This window comes from Aulonocara sp. 'chitande type north' Nkhata Bay, linkage group LG4 (assembly GCF_057382095.1).
Source record: "Aulonocara sp. 'chitande type north' Nkhata Bay isolate Kocher_YH1m ecotype deep benthic linkage group LG4, A_spYH_male_GT1.1, whole genome shotgun sequence".
NCBI classification, from domain to species: Eukaryota; Metazoa; Chordata; class Actinopteri; order Cichliformes; family Cichlidae; genus Aulonocara; species Aulonocara sp. 'chitande type north' Nkhata Bay.
Genome location: NC_141347.1, coordinates 4,310,446 through 4,335,788, shown reverse-complemented (window position 1 = coordinate 4,335,788; position 25,343 = coordinate 4,310,446). Strand labels below are relative to the sequence as shown.

The following is a 25,343-nucleotide window of genomic DNA, read 5'->3' as shown; positions in this document are numbered from 1 at the left end:
GTAGCCATCTGGTGTAGCCTACTTTAGCACTACTACACAGAACTGCCCACTATTGTTGCACACGATTCCTGAGCGGTGATTGCTCTGTACTGTCGCCGTCTCAACAAAGATGATCATACTTGGTCATCTTTGTGCGTATTTGGTAAAAGGCATACAAGGCACGCCTGTGGAAATTTATCTGGATTACTCCGACTCAGCAACAGCGTTTTTACCTGGGTCAGCTGCATAAAAGCGGCTTACGTGATGGATTTTCCTCAAAAGTTTGGCAAATCTTCAAGTTAAACAACAACCCACCATTTTCTATTTTCACAGAGGCCAAGACCTCATGATGAAGATGGAGTGGAAAATGCATTTATCAAAGAACATTACAGCACCACAGCTTTTAGATACTTTTCTATTTCTACATCACCTACTTTGTAGGTTTTAAAAGAAAACACTGCATCACTTTACTGCACTACAGTTACCTTACATGTAATTACCGCACAAAGCGACAGCACTGAAGGAATATCAAATTTAAATCAGGCATGGTTTAAAACCTCGTATGAAACCTAAAGACAGATCATAAACATTAAAGTTCATCTTTGTTTTTATGCTGGCACAACTGACCATTTTTATGACATCACCTTAAACTAACCTGAAAGTAAAGGGACACTCAGCATCAGTTTTGAGGCTCATTTATGTGTCACAAGAAGACATAAGACGTCTCACATGAGATAACATCACTACAACTATGCCGCAAAACTGTCAAGGTCCCCCTACTCTACAGTCCATGGCTGTAAATGGAGAAAGGATCAAGGATGTGGTTCATTAAGACGCTCTGAGCAGCATCTGATGTCTGCTTCAGAGCTCTGACTCTGGCCTCATCTCTTTGCCTTAGAAGGAAAAGTCCATCTCAGCTAGAGCTTAACGTCGGCATCCATTTTTATGTCTCTGTCTCACTTCCTTGCCTCACTTTGACATAATCCCTCATCTTCCTCTGCCCATTTAACGTCTCCCATATATAAAACAAAAGATACAGCTCCTAAACATCCACTGTTTTTTTTTCCTTCCTACTCCTGCTTCTAGGCTCCATGTGTCGGGAGATATGGGTCACACAGGGGGCAAACTTCATTTCCGTAAATGAGGACAGAAAAGGAAATCCTGACACACTGGTTGCTTAACAGCACACTGCCCCTCTCTCACCCCAACACACACACACACAGCAAGAGCACGCTGAGACCTGTTTGTAGATCTAATTAGCATTAGCTCGCTCCGTGTACGAGTATCTGTCCGTGGGAAAAGAGCGTGTGTGTGTACCTGGGAGAGGGTTGTGCTCTGTGGCCCAGTTTTAGCTGAATAAGGGAGAATACTGTAGGCCTGATAGAGAGGCAGGGGTTAGAAAGGACAGATATACATAGAAGTGAGAAAAGGAGAGGGAGGGAGGGATTCTGGAGTTGTTAACAACTAAAGCGCTGCACTCCCTTGTGAGTTTCCTGTATGTGTGTGTGTTTGAATATTCTTGTGTGTTGTGTGTGTGTTTGCACGCTCATCTGTGTTTTTTCCTCTGAGGTGTCATTACCGGTTGTCCCACTCTCAGGGGAGTCCGTGTTTACCCAGCATGGTCTCTGAGTTGTCACTGCGGGAGTCATGCATCCGTCATCACCATGGCAACCAAAACATGCAGTGCGCCCAAATGGGTGTCACCTTTAAATGCAACCTGCATACGATATTAGATACTTGTCAGCCGATGCATGAATAACAACTAACTAAATTATTTGTAGGAATTAGATTTGTGCTACATTTATGTCGTGAGAAATTTGTCGCTGACACAGCCAGAACATACTGGTTTCACTCATCCAAACACATGCATGGAGGTAATTCTGGCTGCAGGTGTGGAAGTGAGAGGGTGTGGTTCTTTTTGAGTCGGCCCTGCCATGGACTGGTTCAAGGATCTTTGACTAAGTTTGAAAGCGGTTAAGGAACTCATGTGTTGTTGCAATTTCGGGATGCAAATGTAGATTTCCAAGGAAAAGCTAAAACTCAAAATATTCTACCAGGAATAATAAAGGTGCATTACACAGACCGTGCACTCGGGAGGTACAGCAGGTCATCTACTAATCAGACTGCTGATGGTTCGATCCCCTGCTCCAGTCTATGTGCCGAACATGCTTGGACAAGATACTAATCCCAAGTTGCTTGTGTGAATGGGTGAATCAGGTAAGTTGTATGAAGTGCTTTGAGTGCTCAAGCAGAATAGATTAGCATTAGTCCATTTACCACTCGCTAACTGAGTCAATCGAGTGGCTACTTCTGGGTTTGGAAAATAAAGCCAATGCAAAATAGCAAAAAATGCAGTTCCTCCAGTGGCCACATGAGGCTAACTCCAAAAACAACAAATCCCCACAGACTCTACAGCAGAAAAAGGGTATTGTTTGCAGAAATATATATTATTATTATTTAATTACATCTTCCAACAAATTGATGCATGATCATAAATTTTGAATTAATCTATTAAAAATACACGGGAAGTTTATTTTATGTTTAATTGATTGAGCCACGATCGGGGGGGCGATCGTGGCTCAAGAGTTGGGAGGTCGCCTTGTAATCGGAAGGTTGCCGGTTCGAGCCCCCGGCTTGGACAGTCTCGGTCGTTGTGTCCTTGGGCAAGACACTTCACCCGTTGCCTACTGGTGGTGGTCAGAGGGCCCGGTGGCGCCAGTGTCCGGCAGCCTCGCCTCTGTCAGTCCGCCCCAGGGTGTCTGTGGCTACAATGTAGCTGCCATCACCAGTGTGCGAATGTGTGTGTGAATGGGTGGATGACTGGATATGTAAAGTGCTTTGGGGTCCTTAGGGACTAGTAAAGCGCTATATAAATACAGGCCATTTACCATTTACCATTTAATTATACAAACTCTATTGTGCCTGCACTTTATGATGGCATTTATTTATCTACTTTATTTATTTATTTATTTATTTTACGGATTTGACTTATTACGATGACTAAGCTGACCACTCATTTTAAATCTTAGACCTTTTTTTGTTGTTTTTTGTTGGGGGGTTTTTTGCGTAGGGGTGTGGGTTTTGAAACTTTGCACATCTCTTTTGTCCACTCAGGAACTGTTATTTCATATTCCAGGGTTTATTATTTGTATTATTAGCTTGGATCTTTCTTTTTTTTTTACATCTACTGGCACTGTTGTAATTGTGAGGTGGGAATGTGTGACTCATATTGTTTTACGTTCTTCAAAATGAAAACAGCATACTGTTCAATTTGTCTTTTGTAAAACTGATGCAAAAAACTAAATAAAAATATCTGGGAAAAAATACACAATACAATACTGTGCTGTGGAAACTAAATTTTATTACACTTTATATATGAAGGATCATCCCTATGTTTTTACATCTACATTTAGCAGGGCTTACCAACAAAAAATGTTCAGGATATCCACAACAATTCACCTCAGTATCGCTGTCATCGGACAGAAGTAAGCTTCACTGACTCACTGACTCATGTCGGACTCCTTTCACAAACTTTTACAGACTGCTTTGAAAGTTGAGGTAAACTGTGGACTGACAGCCTAGACTCACTGCAGACGAACGGCAGCCAAAGCTATTTGTACGGTGGCCCTGAGAGGCCAAACGGACTGCAACTTTAAGAAAACACCAGCAATATGAAAAATGCTGCAAAAGCACACAAAACACAACAGAAATAGGAAAAAAAAGATTTCCCAAAGCACAAGGGAAGTGTTTCTGGGGAGACAATAATCTGACGGATCAGTTGCAGGAACCAAAATATGGCAGGTAAGTGTGTTTTGATCTCATGATTCATATGATGACGGATTTTTAGGCTAATAGTTAGGCTAACACACTTACCTCTCACCTTTCTTTCCAGAGATGCTGCACACGGTACCTTTAAGCCTGGCACAAACAAATAGCTATACTCAGCATAATTAATTTCCCTCCCATAACACCTCACTGGGAGTATTTTGTGTATAACTGCTGTTTAAATTGGATTGAGTCTTAAAGTTTGCATGTTTGGGGGCGTGACAGCTGCTCGGTGACACATTTAGCTGTGGCAGATAGATATTTACTGGGCTTCAACTCAGCTAATCAGAGTCTCTGAGCTGGGTCTTGCACGTGTGTTGGTGTTTTGTAAAGATTTTAATGTCCCCAAATACGTGCTCTGGGTTTAGTCTGTATAGGCCTTGTAATATGTTAATATTGTAGCAGTGCTACACTTATAAAGTTTATCGATGCTGCTTGATAACAAAGCTTGCTAGCTTAGCTCATCATGTAGCACTCAACACTGAAATCTTTTGGCTTCAAATATGTAAACACGCTAAAATACTTTCAGTGGTAGTGCTCATAGATACATAAGGGGTTATTCACTGTGGGTTGATGGTGACAGTAGACGACTACATGTAATCACGACTGTTGCCGCAACGGGCCAACTAAAAGTTGTCGGTTTAAGCTGCACAGCACAAAGAGAAGGCAGGGGGTTGTTCAAATAAGGCAATGCTCTTTAAATACAAATGAAAGCAAAGCGTTGAATGCCAAACACAAATAAGGAGATAAACACATTATAATTAGGTACAGATTGTGAGCGTGTGCCTGTGTGCGTGGAGTGTAGGCCTTCTGGGTCTCAAAAGTCTCATATTAGCAAGAATCCCTGTGGGCTGTGTACGTGAGTCACTCATTGTATCAGTGACAGCACCAGTTCTCTCTCACACACATGCACACACACACAGAGCAGTGTGACATATCATGGGTGTGCAGATGATACCGCGCTGTGGGGGTGTACCTGTGGAAGAATAGAAGGATTTCTCTCAGAGGACAGAGAGACAACAGGAAAGAGGAGGAGGAGTGACACAGTCAGTAGTTTCTCTGCCAGCTACTCCCCAATTAAAAATTATTTTGATCACACGACATTTTTTCGCTCTTGGAAAGTGTGGTTGTGTTTCGTATATGTTTTACTGATATTCTATACGAATAAGTGCAGAAAAAAGTTATAAATTATAATTCACATTTTTCTAAAATGAGCAGGTGCGTATTGTTAATAACCAGTTAGTATGTGAATCTTTTGGTTTTGAACAGATTTTTTCTTTTATTTTGACACAAACGGGGATAAAACAGAGAACATGACAGCGAGAGCTAGCCAAGATATAGCCTGCAACAAATGGTGTCTAATCCTGGCATATGTGTGCACATGGTATCTGTATTTGTTATGCTGCTGTTCCCTGCCTTCAGTTCTGCATTATGTACGTGTAATAGCGGGACTCAGTGAAAAATAGTAGGCCCCACAATACAAACTAAAGGTGCTCCATTGGCCTGGAGCTTTATTAGCCCCTACTAACTAAATTCATCCAAGTACCATGTTAAAACACTGTTTTCTTTTCTTTTTTTTGCCTTTTAATATTTTTTTGTAATGTTTTGCATGTTATGATATCTTTTTAGTGTCTAATGGGACACAAAAAACTCCACAAGCTGACAGAACTCACTGGCCCTCCTTAACAAGGTTGAAAAATGAATGTCCCCAGATGTAAGAATGACTAACAGACCTGAGGCTCCTTTTAGGCTCATAAAGAATTAGCATGTTAGAGATATAATTAGGGGCAACCCCAAGTGTGCTTTAAAAGTCATCATTCACCCGAAAGACAAAACGCCAAAACACAGACTTAACAATGTGGTGTATGCTGTACAGTGCAGCGAGGAATGCTCAGACCTCTACATTGGAGAGACCAAACAGCCACTTCACAAGCGCATGCCCACAACACAGAAGAGCCACCTCCACAGGACAAGACTCAGCATCCATCTGCATCTTAAGGATAAAGGTCACTCTTTCGAAGATGCCAATGTTCACATTTTGGACAGAGAGGACAGATGGTTTGAAAGAGGAGTGAAAGAAGCATCTATGTCCACTGTGAGCGACCATCTTTGAACAGAGGCGGGGTTTACGACACCAACTCTCTGCCATCTATAATCAGTTTTGAGATCCCTTCCCAGACGCCTTAATGCCCACTCACATCCTGGGCCATCTGACCTCAGGAATTCGCATGATAAGGTGGGGCCAGGTTTCACAATGAGCTCACCCGAAACTCTGGCTGATTGTGACCCACACCCAGTTTCACACTTTGGCTCAGGCGATTAGAGGATCATCAGGGGGTCCTTTTGTCCCTCTGTGGGGGGTCACTCCCACTGGGTTTAAATCTGGGACTCTCCACCATTTGACCTTAGAACTGAAGAAGCTTCTCGGATGAGAGGTGAAACGTCTTCAAGCAACTTAAAGAAGTCCAGACACTTTTCTTTGCAAGCTCCTTTGACCACGATGACCTGGATGACTGAGAACCTTCACAGACATCATTAAAAAATCTTAAGCAGTTCTAAATCATACAAATAAGCAGTGTATGGATGCAGGGGTTTGCTTTTGTTAGCAGTCTTGCTGCAGTATTTCAGAACCATTAAAGTTAGGACTGCTGGTATATCTGTGAAGGTTCTCAGTCATCCAGGTTATGGTAGTCTATCGAGCTTGGAAAGAAAATCATCTGGACTTCCTTAAGTTACTTGAAGATGTTTCACGTCTCATCTGAGAGGCTTCTTCAGTTCAAAGGTCAAATGGTGGAGAGTCCCAGATTTAAGTCCCATGTTTCGGGTGAACCCGCTGTGAAACCTAGCTCCACCCTATCATCTGTCTTGAGGATGCCAACGTTCACAATTTGGACAGAGAAGACAGATGGTTTGAAAGAAGAGTGAAAGAAGTCTGTGAACAGCCATCTTTGAACAGAGGCGGGGGTTTACGACACCAACTGTCTGCCATCTATAATCCAGTTTTGAGATCCTTCCCAGACACCTTAACGTCACTCACATCCTGGGCCATCTGACCTCAAGCAATCTCAAGTTGGGTGGGGCCAGGCTTCACAATGAGTTCACCTGAAACCTTGGCTGATTGCGACCTACACCCATTTTCACACCTTGGCTTGTGTGATTAGGTAGAGGATCAACAGGAGGTTCGTGACCCTCTTGGGGGACAATCCCCTACAACTTAAATCTGGGACTCTCCCCACCCTAGAACTGAAGAAGCTTCTCGGATGAGAGGTGAAACGTCTTCAAGCAACTTAAGGAAGTCCAGACGCTTTTCTTTCCAAGCTCCTTAGACTGCTGGTATATAAGACTTTTGGCTGCAGCATGTTGAAATAATATAGCTGGTATAGCCTGTATAAGACAGGAATACATGCCACCCACTTGTGTTAACAGCTAGATTGGGGAGTCATCAATAAAAACTGCTACAGTGTTTCAAGAATAGAGCCCGACCGATATAGAATTTGTTAGATAAATCTGATATTTTGGTCATGTGCAGTTACTTATGAGTAATTACCAAGATAATATGATAATGGAATTTAAAAAATAAGCTTGTTTTATTATCATAACATGTCAGGCACACTCATTTACGCTCTGCCCAACACTGCTTGGAACAGCCGATTGTTACACCCTGCGTTGGCATCTGAGACGTTTCAGAGTGCCCTCTGGTGGACAAACTATGCTAAATCAGTACTCGAACATGGTTGAATGGTGTTTCTCCCATCCCTTCTTTAGTTTTTTTAATTTGAGTCAGCAAATGGCTAATATCAGCGGTTGGGCTTCACTCTAGAAGATGGCTCCATGCTCTGGTTGCCTAGATAACTGTCTAATGTATTTGCCACCTTATCGTGTTAATCGGCTGTATCTTTGGCTCTAATTGCTTAATCACTTTAATCACTCACTTTAAAGTCTGGACACCTAATTTGCGTCACACTTGCACTGGCTTTCTATGGTCTCCACATATCGTTTTAAATGTGGCTGCCCCTCGATGCTTTTAACCAGACAGTCGTGGTGTCAGATTTGGTGAGTAGTGGCACCAAGATTTAGTGTTTTATTTACTTTGTAAATGCTTCTTCCATACATCCAAGAGATCATTTAACAGCCATTATTTGCAGTTTCTGGTTAACTCCATAATACTGTAGCACTCTATTGTCAGGTGTGTGGCTTAAGTGAGGCTGATGTAATCGAGGTTTGACTGCAGCACTCCAGCAAACAGCCAAGCTTACAGTCATATCGTCCTAGAAAAGACTGTCGTTTTGTTTGAACAAAATAAAAGCCTCCAGAAAAACACACACATGCACACAAAAGCGGACACACAATCACAGACATTTAAGTGGGTCTGTGTTTAGAGCCATATGCCTGCAAATGCGGCTGGTCTCAATAAAACATGGTGGTTGGTTGTTAATCTTTAATAGTTCCTGTCCTTGAGAATTAACCCAGATGAACACACATTTAGGGCACCATCCTCTCTCTTACACACACACACACACACACACACACACCACACACACACACACACACACACACACCGTCTCTCATTCTTCTTCATCAATCTCTTACGCTCCAGACGTTCCCCCTTTGACACCCTTCTCCTTTCACTTCATCACTCATCCCTCTGTTCCTTCCTCTCTCCGCTCTCTTTCTAATCTTGTCTTCACTTCCCTCTGTTCTTCCGTGATCTCTCCCCTCGTAGCCCTCACCCTTTTTCTCCTGATTTCACACAAAACAGGGTAAGCCACTTTGGTAGAGGTAGCATCAGGTGTGACAAAAATCACCAAATACAAGTATAATAAAGGTTGAAAGGGGGGAAAAAATCTTGAGAAGAATAGGAGGATGATCATGAGGAGGATGAGGAGCCGCGGGAGAGGCAGGGAGACCCTCGCAAACCTGGCAGTGAACGATGGAAGGAGGGTAACTTGATAAAAAATTGATGTCACAAAGCTGGCTCAAGACTTGACTGATCGTTGGCTCAATGTATGTGCACATTGTTGTGTGCATTTGTAACAAATCACACACATAGGCTATTATATTACAGATTACTGTAGCACCTACCACACTTTACATTCATCTAAAGGTTTGTAAAATGGAAACAAGCTATTTCCTCATTCCCCGTGTTTCTCAAAAGGCACAGTCGTGTAACTCTGAGTAAAACCTTTGCATCCACCCTCTGTAGTACGGGCTCAGCATGTGTCTGATGACAGTGCCCAGTTCCCATTCTCGTGAAGGCTTCAGTTAAACAACCAAAGCAGCCTCACATACAAACACAATCTCTCTCACACACATGCTGGTTTTTATTGCTCAAAAATGTCCCATGTTTTCTATATCCTCTTCATTTCAATCAGAATGTGTTTCGGAGTGGTCAAACTCTGCCCTCTGGTGACTGTAACACTAAACTGCACTGATTACTGATAAATTGCGTGCTTGCAGTGTGTGTTTGAACAAGATGCCAACAAACCATTCTCCAAACTGCTTTCACCGTGTGTGTGTGTGTGTGTGTGTGTGTGTGTGTGTGTACCTTATAGGTAGTTTTTGTCAATGCGCAACATAGAGTAACTAAACTTTACAGTTGTGATCAATACAGGGCTGAGTTTATATGGGACTGTTATTGTAGCACAACTATCTGTGCCCAAACGCTGGGGACACTGCCAATCTGAAAGCGCTGCAAAGCCTGGGAAGTAGGTCCAGAGGAAGCTGCAGCGCCCTCTGGTGGATGTTAAAGGATGTAAATTTTATTTTGCCTTTTTTGTAGTTACTCTACGTAATATTTCAATTTCAATAAGGAGTTAAAAAGTGGATCTTTCGTGTACTTGTGTTCAGATATGTGGTAGATTTCTAATCGAAGCACCACAGGAAAGTGGCCATGCAAAAGGCAAACTTTGGATATCTTCGGTAATCTATTAATAATGGGATAATAGACACAACGACAGTACTTCTCTCATGGTTCAAAAAACAAAACAAAAGAAAGAAAAAGAAAAAATGAACACTTGGAGAATTTCTAGTTTCCATAATTGGTATAATTTAAATCCAGTCTGATAAGGGCTGATGGTTTTGGTTTCCACTGACTGTTGTTATGTCATTTTCTTCTCATTGAACATACATTCACCGTGTCCTTAGGTACATCTTGCGAGTACCGGGTCCGCCTTTTCCCTTCAGAACTCCTTTAAGTCTTCACGGCATAGATTCAACAAGGTGCTGGAAAACATCCCTAAGAGACTTTGGTCCATATTGACATGAAAGTCATGACCTGGCCGGTGAGTGTTTAGGTCAGTAAGCATTTCCAACTTGAATATTTTCTTCACGAGCCCAATGTAATTATTAAGCGTTCTGGACTTTGTGCTTATAGTTTGATACAGACGGACACACACTGCATCCACGCCACAGGTGTTACTAAACGTTTAAAACGCTTTGTTCTCTGTAGGTACAGAATTGAAATCATTACACAGCTTGATTTACAGACTGTCATACAAAAACAGCTGCTGCTTAAAAAGGTCTGTGGGTGCTCACTATTGTAGCAGTTGCCGTGACCCAATCACAAGATTGATTCTTTTGTTTATTTTAATTGATTTGCAACAAAACCATGTTATTTAACTACCAGTTCGTTAATGTTATTGTCACATTTCAGATAATATAAACTAAATTTTACAATAACATGAAGTTTTCTGACTTTAACCTGTTGTAACTCTAATTGGCCATATTTTCATAATAATTGTCCCATGTGGACACGCTGACTGTGTAGATAGAAACCCCATAGCTTGCCATAGTCACGGAGCAGAGCACGTGAACGCGAGATCTCTGGCGGAGCTTTCCTCGCCGCACCACCAACTTGTCACCAAAGATGGCGAGTTGCTGAATGCTCATGGATACACACATTTCTCGGCTAGTTGTTATCTTACCCGAAACGCCAACTTTAAAAACAAATTAACTGTTTAGCGAGCAGCTGTTTCTCCGTTTGAAGCACCTCTGACCCAGCGTCAGTCGCCGCTACCATGCAGATCACACTTAAAACGCTGCAGCAGCAGACTATTCAGATTGAGATAGACCCCGAACAAACGGTGAGTGGCTATAGCTAACGTGCTTTAAGCTAACAGTGCTAGCTGCGGGACCTGTGTTTTGGCTTTGCGTGAAGACCCGACAGCTTCCCATTCATTTATATTACACATTAAAGAACGACTAACAACTAGACTCGACTGGAGGTTTCGCAATAGTCGCACACGTTACAAAGAGGCAACCCACAAGAAACCGCAAAACAACGCGACGCCTCACTTCTGTGATGAGTTAGCGTTAGCAAGCTAGCTAGCAGAGTAGCCCATTATCAAAGTCATAGCGACACAGTTTTAAACGACTTTTTTCATCATTTAAATATTGTTTCGCGGGTGTGGCTACTACTCTTTGTTAAAGGGTGATATGGGTTAGGATTTAAATCTAATATTTTTTGATGAACGCAAGCTGTGGACTACGCTCGTGATTGCTAATGCTAACGCCTATGACACTGCCAATTGCGATTAGCTTCACTCAGAAACTGACTCTTTCTATTAGCATGTCCTCACATCCGAAGGTGTAGTTGCAGGGCCCATTGTTAAGTGATATATTATAATGAAATAGTACGAGCATACTCTCAGTGGATATAATTCTTGTGACATTCCAAAATTTAGTTTTTAGTAAACACGTAATAGACCAGGTGTGAAATAGACCACTGCATTTTATAGCATTAGGATCCCTAACTTTAAAGCTGAAGTCAGCTAGGATGACTCCCTGCTTTGTAATGACTTGAAGGAAAGCCGGCCATCTAATATTAAACCTCTGGTATTACAAGCACTGGAAGACATGTCATGGATAATAATGAGTCCTGGGGTGGTTTTTGTTTCTTGTTTTGTTATTATTATTAGGTGAAGGCCTTGAAAGAGAAGATAGAAGCAGAAAGGGGAAAAGACAACTTTCCTGTGTCCGGGCAGAAGCTGATATATGCTGGGAAAATTTTGCAAGATGACACACCAATTAAGGACTACAAAATTGATGAGAAGAACTTTGTTGTAGTGATGGTGTCCAAGGTGAGATCCTAATTAATACTTGTGGCTGGCATCAGTGTATTTGGCTTCTTTTCTTGTTAAACAGATTTAACAATATGTTGATAGTCTAATAGCACTTTTTTTTTTTAAAATAAACAAAAGGCTAAGCCTGCAGTTGCAGCCTCACCATCAGTCTCAGAAGCACCCAAACCCCCAGTACAGGACTCTGGCTCCACATCAACAGCTGCCCCGACTACAAACCCAACTCCAGCCCCAGCCCCTGCCCCTGCAGCTGTCCCCATTCCTAGCGGGGAGGCCAAAGAGGAGTCAAGTGCCGTAGCCACAGAACCACAACAACCAGCTAGGTACACTCTCTCTATTACTAAAGCTGTTTTTCTGCACTGCCAGCTGAACTCGTGTAGACACTACTAAGTGGAGATAATTGTATGATCTGGACAGCTCGGACATTAAACAGCCTTTAACCAGCCAGTGTCATATTATAGAGTCTGTCTGGTTTCTGAATGCACCTAATTTGTGCCAGTGTGAGAAGAGTGTAGGCAAAGTCACAGCTAGCAATTGAACATCCTGTGTCCTGCCTCCTGCTCTTTTCAGGCCTCCATCAGAGCCAGCTCTGCACATTCTTAACTATTTTATAGGAAAATGTGTCAAAGTGTAATAATTCCAATAGCTTTAAACATGGCAAATATTGCCTGTGATAATTGGCCATGCTGATCATTAAAGTTTACTCTGATAAAGGAGAAAACTGGATGATGTCACTACATCATATTTTCCAGAATGTAAGTGAGAAATGTTTAGAGCTGTAAGAACTGTGCATTAATTAAGTGATTGGTGGGAAATTACAATCATAAATTACTTTTTTAAATTCTCCAAGCTGATAAGCCATTGATTAATGCTTCTGTTTATCATGTTAAGTGGATATCTGTCTGGTTGTAGACATACAGCCGACCGTCTTTGGTTGTTAGAAACCAGTCGGCGCGATTAATCAATAATGAAAACAACTGTAGGTATTACATTTTAGTAATAAAACATATTATAGGACTTGTTCAAGTCAATATCACAGCTGATAACTTTTAAGATATGAATAGGGAGGGTTTTAACCCGAGCACACAACTCATAACTGGAGTGCTTCCCATGCACACACTCTTGGTTGGGCTGCCTCATCTGGTGACTAAAATAAAATTCTATTTATCAATTTAAGAGAATCACCATCAAATATAGAAATTCTCTTAGAGTGAGATTTGTAGTGGAAATCAATCCTGTCTTTTTTTTGGTCAAAGATCAGCTGCAGATAACTAGCGAGCCATCCCCTTTTCTGTCTCGTGTCATCCTGTGTTTTCCTGTACGTCATTCAGCTGCTTAGACTCTAAATCTGTGGGATCTGCTCTTAGGCTTCATGTTTGTCAATAAGTTGGCTAAATTACAAACCAAAATGTTATGCTTTATATTTAGCAGGCATACCTTGGAAAAAGATGTGCATGATTAGTCTGTAATAAAACCATTTTAAACATTTCCAGTGTGTCTGAGCAGGAGTTGACCTGCTTGTATGTACTGGACTCATGTATAGTTAAATCTACATACTTACAATGGCTTTGAATAAACTGTTCAACAGAGTTGCAGCTGCCCAACTATCTGTGTACCACTAATTATTACCGTTACTTACTATGCACCATTATGTGGTATAATAAATAATTTAGCATCATAACTCATTTAGTGATTTGAAAAGCTTTTTAACTAGGACTTCCACTTGGGAGTGAGTTGCCAGCAGCAACGATGGCAAGAAAAAAAGCTACAGTTAGCCTAGCTACAACTGGTATTGGAATCTGGTAGCATCAAATTTATACTGTTATCTGATAATTCAATTAAAAAAAGGTTTGCTAGAAAGATCGCCTCCCTGTGCTTTGGGTTAATTAGCTGGCATAGACACTGTAGTTCAAGTCTAGTGTTTATGCCTGAAATCAGGCAAACAAGTTTTAGCTAATGTTACCCAAAAGAAATCCTAAGCTCGACCTGACTGAGCCATACAGTTGGTTGTATGGGCATTAAAACCAGCTTTTAGTTATGCTCATCATGTTAGCTTACCTGCTTAGTCAGTCAGTTTAATGCAGCAGCCTCCTGACTAATCTGAACTTGCTCTATCTCCAGTGTTGTTGGTGATAAAATTGTCTGAAGTTACACCAGAGTTTGTGTTTTTTGAGTTTTGTGAAATTTGTGGTTGTTTGAGAAATGTCCGCTTGTTGACGTTACGTGATCAGCGGACTCTCTTGGCTAATTGCTAATGCTGTGAGGAAGGTTAAGAAAGGCCAAGCGTATAGGAGTGAATATTATATTTTAGACTTTCTGTGGGGCATCAAGTCCACAGGCTTTTAGAAGCAACTGAGGTTTTGTTGTTCGTGTTTGTTTTGTTGTTGTTTTTTGTAAATGTGTTTTAATCCAGTTTAACCATTGCCTGTATGATTTTGTTTGTTTTGTTTTTTTGTTAATTGGATGGAACAGATGTTGATCACCAAGCTCACCTCCATCACCATTGCCTGGTGCCTCTCTCAGCACAGCCTCCGTTCACCTGTCTAATGTATATTTTTTCCCTCGCTCCAACTTTCTTTTTTGTAGCTCCAGTGGTGGAAGTCAGGGCCTGGATGCATCCTCGACGCTGGGTAGGTAAAGCAAGCTATCAGACTTACATCGCAGGATCGGATAAAAGCAGCTGGCGCCTGTCTTAATGAAATAGCTTTATTTAAAAAGTAGCTGTTAAAAGTGAACTGTACAGAGACAGACAATAGCCTGTGTTGTGTAACGCTTACATGAACTACCAGAAGCTGTTACTGTTGTAAAAGTGGGACTTAACTGGCTGCAGTGTGCTACATGCCATTTCTATATTTAGGCTCTGACAAACGCAAGCCGCCTCTTGTTGTGCCTATGAGTAACGGGGGATTCCCATTATAAGAGAGGGGAGTGTATGCGTAAAGTGATTCTGTTTAAACCATGTTGTAATAAAAAGTTTGCTGAGATTCTATTTCAGTGTTTTCATGGTAAAAGCTCGGAGTCTGAAAGTTGTCTCGATTGTACAAAGTGGATTTAATTTGTCAGTACGATAAATGTTTGATGAAATTTCAGAGGATTTTTTTTTTTAAAATGTGTTGATTTGCAAACAAGCATACCATGTTTGTTTCAAACGTTTACATGTGCCCTTTCAGTGACCGGAGCGGAGTATGAGGCGATGCTGACGGAGATCATGTCTATGGGCTATGAAAGGGAGAGAGTTGTGGCTGCGCTACGGGCCAGTTTCAACAACCCCCACAGAGCCGTGGAGTACCTTCTTACTGTACGTCACACACATCAAGGGGAGGGCGTTATAACACGAGCTAGTCAAGGTGGTGGGCGTCACTCTCCACAATGCATACTGCATGAAAACACAGTAGCTGCATTGCTGCTGCTGGTGACGCTGAGACACTAGGGAGATGTTTGCATACAGAGATGAGTGATTCAGCCACAGTAGCCATAAGTGCGGCTAAAATGGCTTTCATCTGTTTCTGTGTGTATAGGAGACTCACTCTCAGGTGTTTGCAGCACAGACAGACATGTTGGTCTTTTAACAGAGCATTTCTGCAAATATTAGTTACAGTAAGCTCTAATTTAACAGACCAACAGACAGAAATACTCATCCTTCACATGGGCTCAGGAAAAGTATTGAGGTTTTGCAAACATGTGACCAATAACCAGTTTGGACTCATGGTGACAGTGGGAGCAGTCACACAGGCCTAGAGACTATCTGGCAACCACTGGTACTGAGGGAAAATGTTGCTGAAGCCCGTCAAACAGGCCTGCACACTGGTCAGTCACCTCTTGGCAACCACCTGTCCCTCGGGAAAGACAAGTATTCATTGAGTGGTCAGTAGCACATAGCTGCTGTCCTAGTGTGAATGAAAGTGACAGACGTGTACACAAGTGCTGTTCAGCTGCTCTTGGAGCTGTTTTGAATCTGTGCAACATAAACCTGAAGCGGAGACAGTTTGCCTTCAAAGTGAAAGTTGCTCCTTTGGAAACATGTTGCTGGAGCGCTTAGGAACAGCTCTGACTGTACAGGCCATCGTTCTCCGTCTCTGGTTTGCGTCAGTTTCTCACGTTGTGCTGCTGCTCAGCTTGTAGAGTATTTGGAGACATCCAGCAACCACACATTTCCCTAGCAACTGGTTTGCATTATGTCCAATATGGCAGATAAATCTCAAGCATGATGTCAAATAAAAACTTCAATGTTTTGATTATGTTTTTATTCTTTTAAAAAAATGTAGCATTTGATTTATGAGTGAAAACATAGGATGTCGATGTACTTTCTAACTGGCAAGAAATAATAGATGATTTTAACTGCCAAACATGTCTTTGAATATCTACTATTGGTTGTGGCTGTTAGCTGTTGTGTTGATGTTGTGGTATATAAAGAGTGAAATATGCCTGTGTGCCACAGAGCGTGGCTATTGCAGAATGACCGTATGACCGTAGACTTTAATGGTCTTAGCCTGCTTAAATGTCTGTGGGTGTGATTGACAGTTGTATTGTCGTTTGCAGGGTATCCCTAGCAGCCCAGTCCAGGAGAGTAATCCCCCAGCGCAGGCTCCCACATCTGGAACCACAGAAGCTCCGTCTGTACCAGAAGGTAGGGCATCCGACTCGCTGTGATCCAAACACAAACATGGTGTCAAGTGTGTTTGTGCATCTCTGGCAGCTGTGTGACAAACAGCACAGTCACTGGCACTGTGTAAGCTTTGATTTTAAAAGGTAGAAAAAACACGTCTCGCGTCAAAAATACGATTTTTTTCCAGAGCGCTGGAATGTGTGACTGCTGCAGGGGTGTAGACACAGCTACACTTAATAACTGTCACTGCAAGATGACTCATCGTGACTCAGTAGTGGCTAAGCGGTTCTCCACCACAGGCTTGTATGAAGTGTTGTTAAACCTGTTAGGTGGCATCAAACCTGCACGTCCATCACATCACTGCAGACTTGCAGCTCACCTGTAGCCTCTTTCTGATTTCCAGTTAGTTTACCAGGAGACTCATCGTGGATCTGCATGCATGGATAGAAATACACTCTTTACTATGCAGCCTGTTCCAAGGCTGTAACAGCTTGTTTGGGATTATGGGAGAAGTCATTAGTTACAAACATAATGTAAAGCTGTACGTACTGACTTGTGGCATCGCTTCATGTTTAATGTTTAATAATACATCAAGGGTTCAGTGTTTGATAGATCGTGTACATTTCTGCATGCTGTGGAGGAGGTTGAGTGGAAGAAGGTTTTTGGTAATAATTGTAAGACTGGAAAAGATGACCTTTAAAAATCAGTAACTATATTACATCATCTAACAAAAAGATTCCTCAGTTCATTGTGGGGGGGCTGGGTGACTTGTACACAGTCGTCCATCTTCAGATCCTCAAAAATAATTAGACAAATGACTTAGTTTGATGGCCCAATGAGGCCTGTGACTACATGACAGCTTGAGCAGATGCAAGATTTGAATTAAAAGCCACTGGTGGTGTGCAGAGCTGGTGGTGTGCAGAGCTGGTGGTGTGCAGAGCTGGTGGTGTGCAGAGCTGGTGGTGTGCAGAGGCAAAACTAGAGTGGTGTTAAAATGACATCACGGTCCTTGTGGACATGAATGCATGCAGCACAGCTGTTCAGTCTTTGCTATCAAAGAATAAGTGATTAGCTGTTTGAGCTGGTCGTGCTGCAGTCATAGTGTGCAACATTGTTGATGTAACTAATCCCAAACACACACATGGGTCACAGCTGCAGGCTCGCACAAGTTTCCTGGTGGAAATGTTGAAAGAGGACAAAACTCTCACTGTTGCTCATTCTTTTTGTGCTCTAGGAGAGAACCCGCTTGCATTCCTGCGCACTCAGCCCCAGTTCCTGCACATGAGACAGGCCATCCAGCAGAACCCCGCCCTGCTTCCCGCTCTCCTCCAGCAGCTAGGCCGGGAGAATCCTCAGCTTCTACAGGTACCACAGCCTGTCCGAGTCCTCCTGCTGCTCGTCTCTGTGAGAAGCTTTTTAAATTCTTCTTTTTTTCCTCTCCCAACTAGCAAATCAGTCAGCATCAGGAGCTGTTTATCCAGATGTTGAACGAACCAGTGGGAGAGGGGGGAGATGCACCAGAGGTTGGAGAGATGGGGGCAGCAGGGGAGGAAGGCGCGCCTGTCAACTACATCCAGGTTACACCTCAGGAGAAGGAAGCCATTGAAAGGGTGAGCGAAGAGTAAAGGCTAAACATCGGCACTTTCTTTAATTAAAAAAAGGCGGTTGGTTTTAAACGCCCATCTTCCTCTTCTCCTTCCTCTGCTCTTCCATGACTTCCAACGGAGCAGTTAAAAGCGTTGGGTTTCCCTGAGGCGCTGGTCATTCAGGCCTACTTTGCCTGCGAGAAGAACGAGAACCTGGCGGCCAACTTTCTCCTCAACCAGGGACTGGAAGACGACTGAACGGCAGAGGGTCACTGCCTTCCTGCTCCTCCCTCCTACCCTTCACCCCTCTTCTTCAGCTCAGCATAAAGACTGCACCCCCAGATTTTACTGTACAACCTCAGCTCATCCCAAACAGGAGGGGGGGAAGCCAGTGACGGGAGAAGGGTGGAGGGGGGTGGGAGAAGAGGGGTGGCGGGGCAGGGGGATGGGAAGGGGAGACGGGGGAGGGTTTAGGTTTCGAAGGGATTACAAGTACACAAGGTCGACGGTTGTGTGCAGGAAGGTCGGGGCGGTTTTAAAGAAGAAAAAAAAAGTGGAAGAATTATGAAATCCACGTGAATTCCAATGGAATGTGTGGGGTTTGTTTAGGGGAGATCTATAATTTGATTTTAGACGCGCTTTGTGAACATTCGGGTGGGGGGGGAGGGGCGGGGCAGTGAGAGTGTGTGCTCGTGTCTGCGTGTGTGTCCACGTATGCCTGTGCAGATGGATGCGATACAGTTAAGCTGAAAAAGTAATCGATCTGGCATTCTCTAAGTTTGTTAATGCTGTAGCCGCGATTGTAAGGAAGCACGTTACCCCTCACCGCACGTAATCTGTGTGCGAGCCTGTTTGTGTGTCTGTGCGTGTGTGTATAAGCTGCTCGTGTGTTGGAAGCTAACAGTGGAGGAACAACATAGATGGACTGGTTCTTGCTGCCCCCCTTGTTTTCTCTGTCTGACGTGACGTTGCTGGGAACCATCGGCCCACATGAGAACTAAACTGACAAATGAGTATCTGCTTTTCCTGTTCCTCACTTTGTGCTGCCCAGTCAGGAGTCCCTGCAAACACTGTGCCCGCCCGCTCAAACATCTGAGGGTTTTATGTGCGCTGATAGCTTCTTGTGCCAATTAACACTACTCGTAAACATCTGTGGTGTTCTCCGTAAGAACACGGCTTTAATTTGTGGTGGCAGGTGTGCGTGCCGAGGATTAGCAGTGCCAGGTCACCATCATCGCTTTGCATCGCTTCATACTCATGAGGCTTTAAGCTTTCGAAGAGACAAACGTCTAAATTGACAATCATGAAGGAAAAAAAACCTACAATAATCACGAGGAATGAATGACCTAATGCAGCGAATTTATATGTTAAAGAATTTCACTCACAGACTTTCAGAGAAGACTGCGTCATCTAAAGCGTTAATTAGCAGAGCTTTGTAGCCACCTCTTCTTTTTCTAACAGGTTGCATCAGAGTAGACTTGTTATGCTTTTCCTTTATTCTGTCATATTTATGTAGTGTTAAAATTATGGAATAATAAACATAGCAACGAGTTTCAACTAACGATCCATGTGTATATACACATGAGGCAGGTGTCTGACTGCTTTAAATGATCACTTTCAGGCAGTTTTTCTTCTCTTGGCTCTGTATGATGTCACAGAGAGGGGCGTCCCCACCCACCTGCTGCTCAGATCTTCTGTTTCTTGAGAAACTTGAGTCTAGTTTAAGATGAGGATTATTTTGAGCTGCGAGTCTTCCGTCGCCTCTCTAGCAGAGTCCAAGAATAAAAATGCAGTGCTAAAAGTGAGCATGATAGTTCCTCTTTAAGAACAAGTGAACTCGTTGTCTGATTACTACCTACAGTGACATGTCTGGGTGTTTACAAAAGTTTCTTTTTTAAAATTTGAGTTTCCTTCTAAATCAGCTTTCGGACACTAAAAAATGAAAGGAAAGGTCTGGAAATCAAATAAGCCTTCAGCTTCCTCGTGGAGCAGATGACCTGTAATCATCCTGGTCTGTGGCAAACTGAATTTAAAGTGATGTGGCTAAATAGGAGCGTGAATAAAGCAGAGATTCAGTTATGCTAAATTCACTCCGTCATTGTCTGAATGTTGTGAAACGGAGTCTGAGAGGGCCACGCAGAGAAACATGCTGCTGTTCCCTTTATAGTCTGATTAGCTAGCCTCCTGTTACCGTGTGTAATGTGTAGTTATCATTAAGAACAAAAACCCACTGAAGTTGAGTCAAACTCACTTGAGATGTTGGCCCTTGCACACCTGCCGCCGATCATAAGGCCGTGCTCTTACTTTGCAGTAGTGTTGATCAACACGGAGGCGCGCACGGGTTGGATTGAAGGCTACCAGTGCACACAGAGCAGCTAATGAGGAGCAATGTGAGGAACAGATCTGATCCATCGTCACCATCATACCCACCGTATGTGCACACGGGCTCATGACCCACTACAGATTACTGTTTTGAAGCTTTGCTGACCCGGGCCCTGTTCTTCACACGTGTGGGGTGACTAAAACCAGCTACATGCTGCTATCAGGCTAAAACAGAGCAAATTGTCGCACAGTTAATTTCATCTGAAAGCATTCTGAGGACTGATAACCTCGGATGAAGTTCTCAGTGCGTGGAGCTGGAGCCGGAACTCCAATCAGCACAGTAGCTTTCAAATAGTTCTGCAGGTTAATTTAGGATTTTTAGTGTTTAAGAAGATACATTGTCATTCTGATGTCTATCTTTTAATGGGTTGTGCGTTCTTTTTGGGTTTTTTGTCATGCGTAGATACAGTTAAGATTAAAGATGCAGTTATGGATTTTATTAAGACATTTGGATCAGAAAATGAGTGCAAAAGTGGGATTCCACAACTCTGGCTTCAAAGAACCGAAACAGTCCAGGTCTCGTATCAAATTATCAGCTAACCTTGAACGACTTGAGGCGTCCACACGCGGAGAACGGGGCCCCGGTTTGTGGTGTGTGAGGTGGGGATGTGTGGAAACCTTGATGCGGGTCTGCAAGGAGACGGTAACTGTTAACTGCAGTCTCATCCTGTGTGTGCGTGAGGGCAGTTTATACTGACAGCTGTCCTACAGCATCAACATGATCTTAGACTATGCTGTGCTACATTAAATATCAGCAGTCTTTCAGGCCTCTGACTCTGTGTGTCATTTGCATCAGCATGGATCTCACTCGCTGCGCGCATCATGCACTCACCTGGTCAGGAGGTGCCCCCTAGTGGTTAAATATGCTCCATACTACAGCCAATACTGAATTTATTGATAGTTTTCACATAAAACATGTTGGATTGTGAGGGTGAACTGAAATGTTGTTGACAACCACAAGACCTGAGGAATGTCAGCGGGACGGGAAAAGAACAGTGGTAGAAAGGATGAACACTCATGTTCTCACACTTAATCATGTCATATATGTCCTCTTAATCCACTAAATAGTTAATGTTAATCACAACACCCACTGAAATAGAAATGATTAAGCTCATTCACCCTACTTTGTACAGTGCACTTGAAAAATGGCAAAAATCATATTTTGCGTGGTTGGATCTTTACTAGGTTCCAATTCGAGCTTCAACACGCAACAAGAAGAAATGAGAGTGAGACAAAACATTTTTCCGAGTATCCAGCTTATTCAAAGCGACGCTTAAACGGAAACAGGCTGCTTTACAGCTGATCAAAAGTTAGGAAGTTGTAAGACCACACCTCAAAAAACCCTGCGAACACCCCAAATCAAAACTCAAAGTTCCAACTCAGTAATGAGTAGCTGCATCGTTATTGTTGATCACTTCAAAATTTTGTTGCGGCAAGCTTGATGCAAGTGTTTCCATGAGGTGAGTGGGAACATTTCTCCAAGTGGTGAAGACGGCTGCACGAATGGCATCTGCTGTCTGGAACTCTTTTCCATTTTTGTAAACCTCCGTTGCCATCAATCCATCAAAGCTTCTCAATTGGCTTTAGATCAGGGGAACACGCAGGATGGTCCTTAAAAAAATTCCAACTAACTGTCTTGGTGCGTCCCACCTTAGCAGTGATAGCCTGCTGCTTATGCAGTTCATGTTCAAAAGGAAAAGGTGCCTTTGCAATCAGAACGTCACGACACTGATACCTGACAGAAAATGACACTGAATCCACATTTTTGCACAGATTTGGTCCTTTAAAGGCGTGTAGTCCTAAACAAGATAAACTGCATCTCTCCACAGACGACAACAATTCACAAACATCTTGATAGTTAACGGCTCATTTATCAACACTTCTTTATCGCCTCTCGATGCAGGACTTGCCATAGTAGTGCATCGTTAGGTGGAAGTTTTCGTTCACCTGTTTTGAGTCACATTTAACGTTGACCAAAACTGTAAATATTCATTTATTAATGAATACTCACATAAGTGCTGAAGCATCAGACCAAGTAGTATGATGGGTCGTCTTTATGTCCAGATTTCTTCAGTTCTATGTGATTTTACTGTGTTCCTCAAGTGTGGCATTATACTCAGTCAACTGCTCAGAAAATAAAGGCAACTCTCGGTCATCACAGTACAAAATACAGTCAGTTAAGTGTCAAGGACACCAATCTCCCCAGTTAGAAATCAGAAACCATTTCATTTCACCTCCTTTGGTGTAAATGAAAGTGACACCAGGTGCACACGCCCATGAAGGGAATGCTTTTGCTGGTTCTGAACAGGATACTCGTGCATGTTAGATTAGATGGATTAGATAAAACTTGATCAATCCCTCGGGTGGGTTCCTCTGTAATGTAATGTTCTGTTATGTTTGTGGTCAGAGTGTCAGAAACATACTGCCTGCGGGTGGCCCAAGGGCCCAACAGCCTTTACTGGGACCTGTGCTCATAGGTCCCCAGACCTAAATCCAACTGAGAACCTCTGTGATGTAGTGTATCCATCTGATGGTGCCACAGACTGTGGCTATATACCTGTATTTAAAAGTAGTGGCAGTATCAAAGAATTAGGTGGTAGTAACAAGAGATGGACCGATCCGATATGCTGATCTGATATAGGGGAGAAAAAAAAGTAATCCGATCCATTAAATATCACAAAAGCACCTCACAAAACTTGGCGTAACCCAGGTAGTGACCTTAGCACGTCGGAGCAGTATGCGTCACGTGGTAGTTGTGTGCGAGACCTGTCGGGGGTCTGGAGTTCACACTGAAAGCATCTGGAGCCTCGCTATGTGCTGCCAAGGTAGGCATCGCAGACAGAATGTGTTTCCCTGCGTCGGGACCACACGCTGGGCTTTCCGAATCACAGACAGACTCCCACATTCTTGATTTTTAGTTGACAAACACTTCTTATAACGACGAACTACTCCTGAAACCTTGGAGGTTTTAGCTCTTTATACAATAAAGTTACAGGAGGATAAAAATAATTATCAGGCCAAATCTCCTTGGTTTGGTAAAATAATCCCGTCTGCGTGAGAACGATAAATACATCATTTTCTGTTGTAACCCTCAAACTGAATGGTAATGTAACAACACTTTTTCACGTCTTCACAAACAAAACAAACACTTTTTTCATACTTGTGTTAAGTTTGTATAGAAATTACACAAAATTCTGTCTCAGGTTAAATGTGATAGAAACAGCTTACACTGGCACTCATCTTGCTAAAAGAGGAGCGTCGTGAGAAGCTGTGTTTGCACATATTTGCACTGCTTTCCACTCTGGATGTCTATTTATGTATAAAAGGGTCCATTCTACAACCTGCTTTTTTTCCAAGTTGTCGAATATAAACATTATTTTGTGCTGATATTGCAACTTCTTTTTTTCAGAGCCAAAGACTTTTTGAAACCTGTAGAAAATTTTAAATTATTTTTTGAATATTACTTTAAACACTTAAAGTTCTGCTAAGAGTTTAAATAACAAGATCAGTATTGCTGAACTGAAATATTTTGGGTGCAGTGTATAGAATAGAATAGCTTTAGTGTTTTGTCTTTTAAAATTTTAGGATGAACTTATACGAAATCCAGCAAGATACTAAACATCTTTTTATTGATTATAAACATAGACTATATCAGATTCATATCGGTATCGGCAGCTATACAAATTTATGAGATCGGTATTGGACGTTAACAAAGTGGTATCATGCCATCTCTAGTAGTAACACATCAATTAAATCAGTATTTGTATTTTAAACTGAAGCCCAGTTCGAGCTGGAACAGCGTGTTAGTAAATCTGACCCGACTCTTACAAAATGTTTGCAAAACGTCTCCGACCTCTGCAAACATCTTCCTGTTGAGTTCATGGGCTCAGTCCTAGAACAGCTCTGTGAATTTTGGTTGTTACCCAATTCATACTACAGTAGGAATTTGTTACCCAGCATCACATCTGGTCACATCTGGTTTCCAAAAACCTGCCTACCCCTCGGCCTCCTAGTAGATGCATGTGTGGCTTCCCTCAGCTCATCAGTCCCAGCAGGCAGTTACAGCGTTTCTGTCCAGAGTGCTTCTCCTCTTGCAGCGCTGACGAGGACACGGTAACAAAGACAGGCGACACAGGCAGGATACAGTCAAGAACATCCTTTTATTCAATCAACTGTTTTTTTATTATTATTATGGAAAAGAAACTGTAATTAACACATGCATTTCACCATGGGCTCTGGGAGGTGTGTCTGAGGATGGGACGGCTCTGACAGAGGGGAAGGAGGGGGAGGGGCACTTGTGGTGGGCGGGGTTCAGGGTGTGGCGGGGTTAGTCTAGCTTGGGAGCTCAGTCACTAAATCGCTAAACAGCATCCTTAAAACAGTGATAGAAACTGAGCGAGGAAAACGTAAAAGTGAAACATGCTGACGGTTGGGCCACAGGGTCCGACTGGGCTCTTGAACGGTGCAGGCGTCGGATACTGCAGACGCCCGCCTCTCGACTAAAGCGCGCACACGCTCACGCACACGCTCACGCACACACACACACGCGCACTCGCTCTGCTGTGTGACCTGTTTGTCTCTGATATGGCTTCTCAGCTATGGCGCTTTCACTCGTCAAGGCTTCGCTGATAATACTGCTGCTGGCTTCATTCGCTTAATGCAAAAAAAAGACATCTAAACGTTGCATATACTTTTTTTTTCTTCCTCGATTTTGCTGGTGGAGCCTCACGGTGCTTACATCTAATGTTTACAGGATTTGGAACCGCATGGTGGATAGTGATGGATCGATAAGTCACATTTTGTAAGGATTGTGCTGAATCTCAGTCTCTGTGCTGTGGCACCGCTCTGTTTTTAAGGTGCTTTGAGTCATTTTTCATGGTTTTTTCT

At 42.8% G+C, this 25,343-nt stretch overlaps 1 protein-coding gene across 1 annotated transcript; it reads left to right on the top strand.

The window, feature by feature from the left end:
- The first annotated feature begins 10,604 nt into the window (after window positions 1-10,604).
- On the top strand, window positions 10,605-18,484 carry rad23aa (RAD23 homolog A, nucleotide excision repair protein a). The gene is made up of 9 exons (XM_086288017.1): window positions 10,605-10,886; window positions 11,721-11,882; window positions 12,003-12,205; window positions 14,469-14,512; window positions 15,053-15,180; window positions 16,422-16,509; window positions 17,723-17,853; window positions 17,937-18,098; window positions 18,219-18,484. Exons 1-9 carry the CDS (start codon window positions 10,821-10,823, stop codon window positions 18,330-18,332), a joined length of 1,098 nt encoding a protein of 365 aa, XP_086144143.1. The 5' UTR covers window positions 10,605-10,820; the 3' UTR covers window positions 18,333-18,484.
- The last annotated feature ends 6,859 nt before the right edge of the window (window positions 18,485-25,343 follow it).

Excerpts from the sequence above, each read along its gene's own strand:
- rad23aa (XM_086288017.1), top strand. The coding sequence starts at position 10,821 with ATGCAGATCACACTTAAAACGCTGCAGCAGCAGACTATTCAGATTGAG. Across the intron at positions 15,181-16,421 it reads CCGTGGAGTACCTTCTTACT|GGTATCCCTAGCAGCCCAGT; the intron begins GTACGTCACACA and ends TGTCGTTTGCAG. Across the intron at positions 17,854-17,936 it reads AGAATCCTCAGCTTCTACAG|CAAATCAGTCAGCATCAGGA; the intron begins GTACCACAGCCT and ends TCTCCCAACTAG.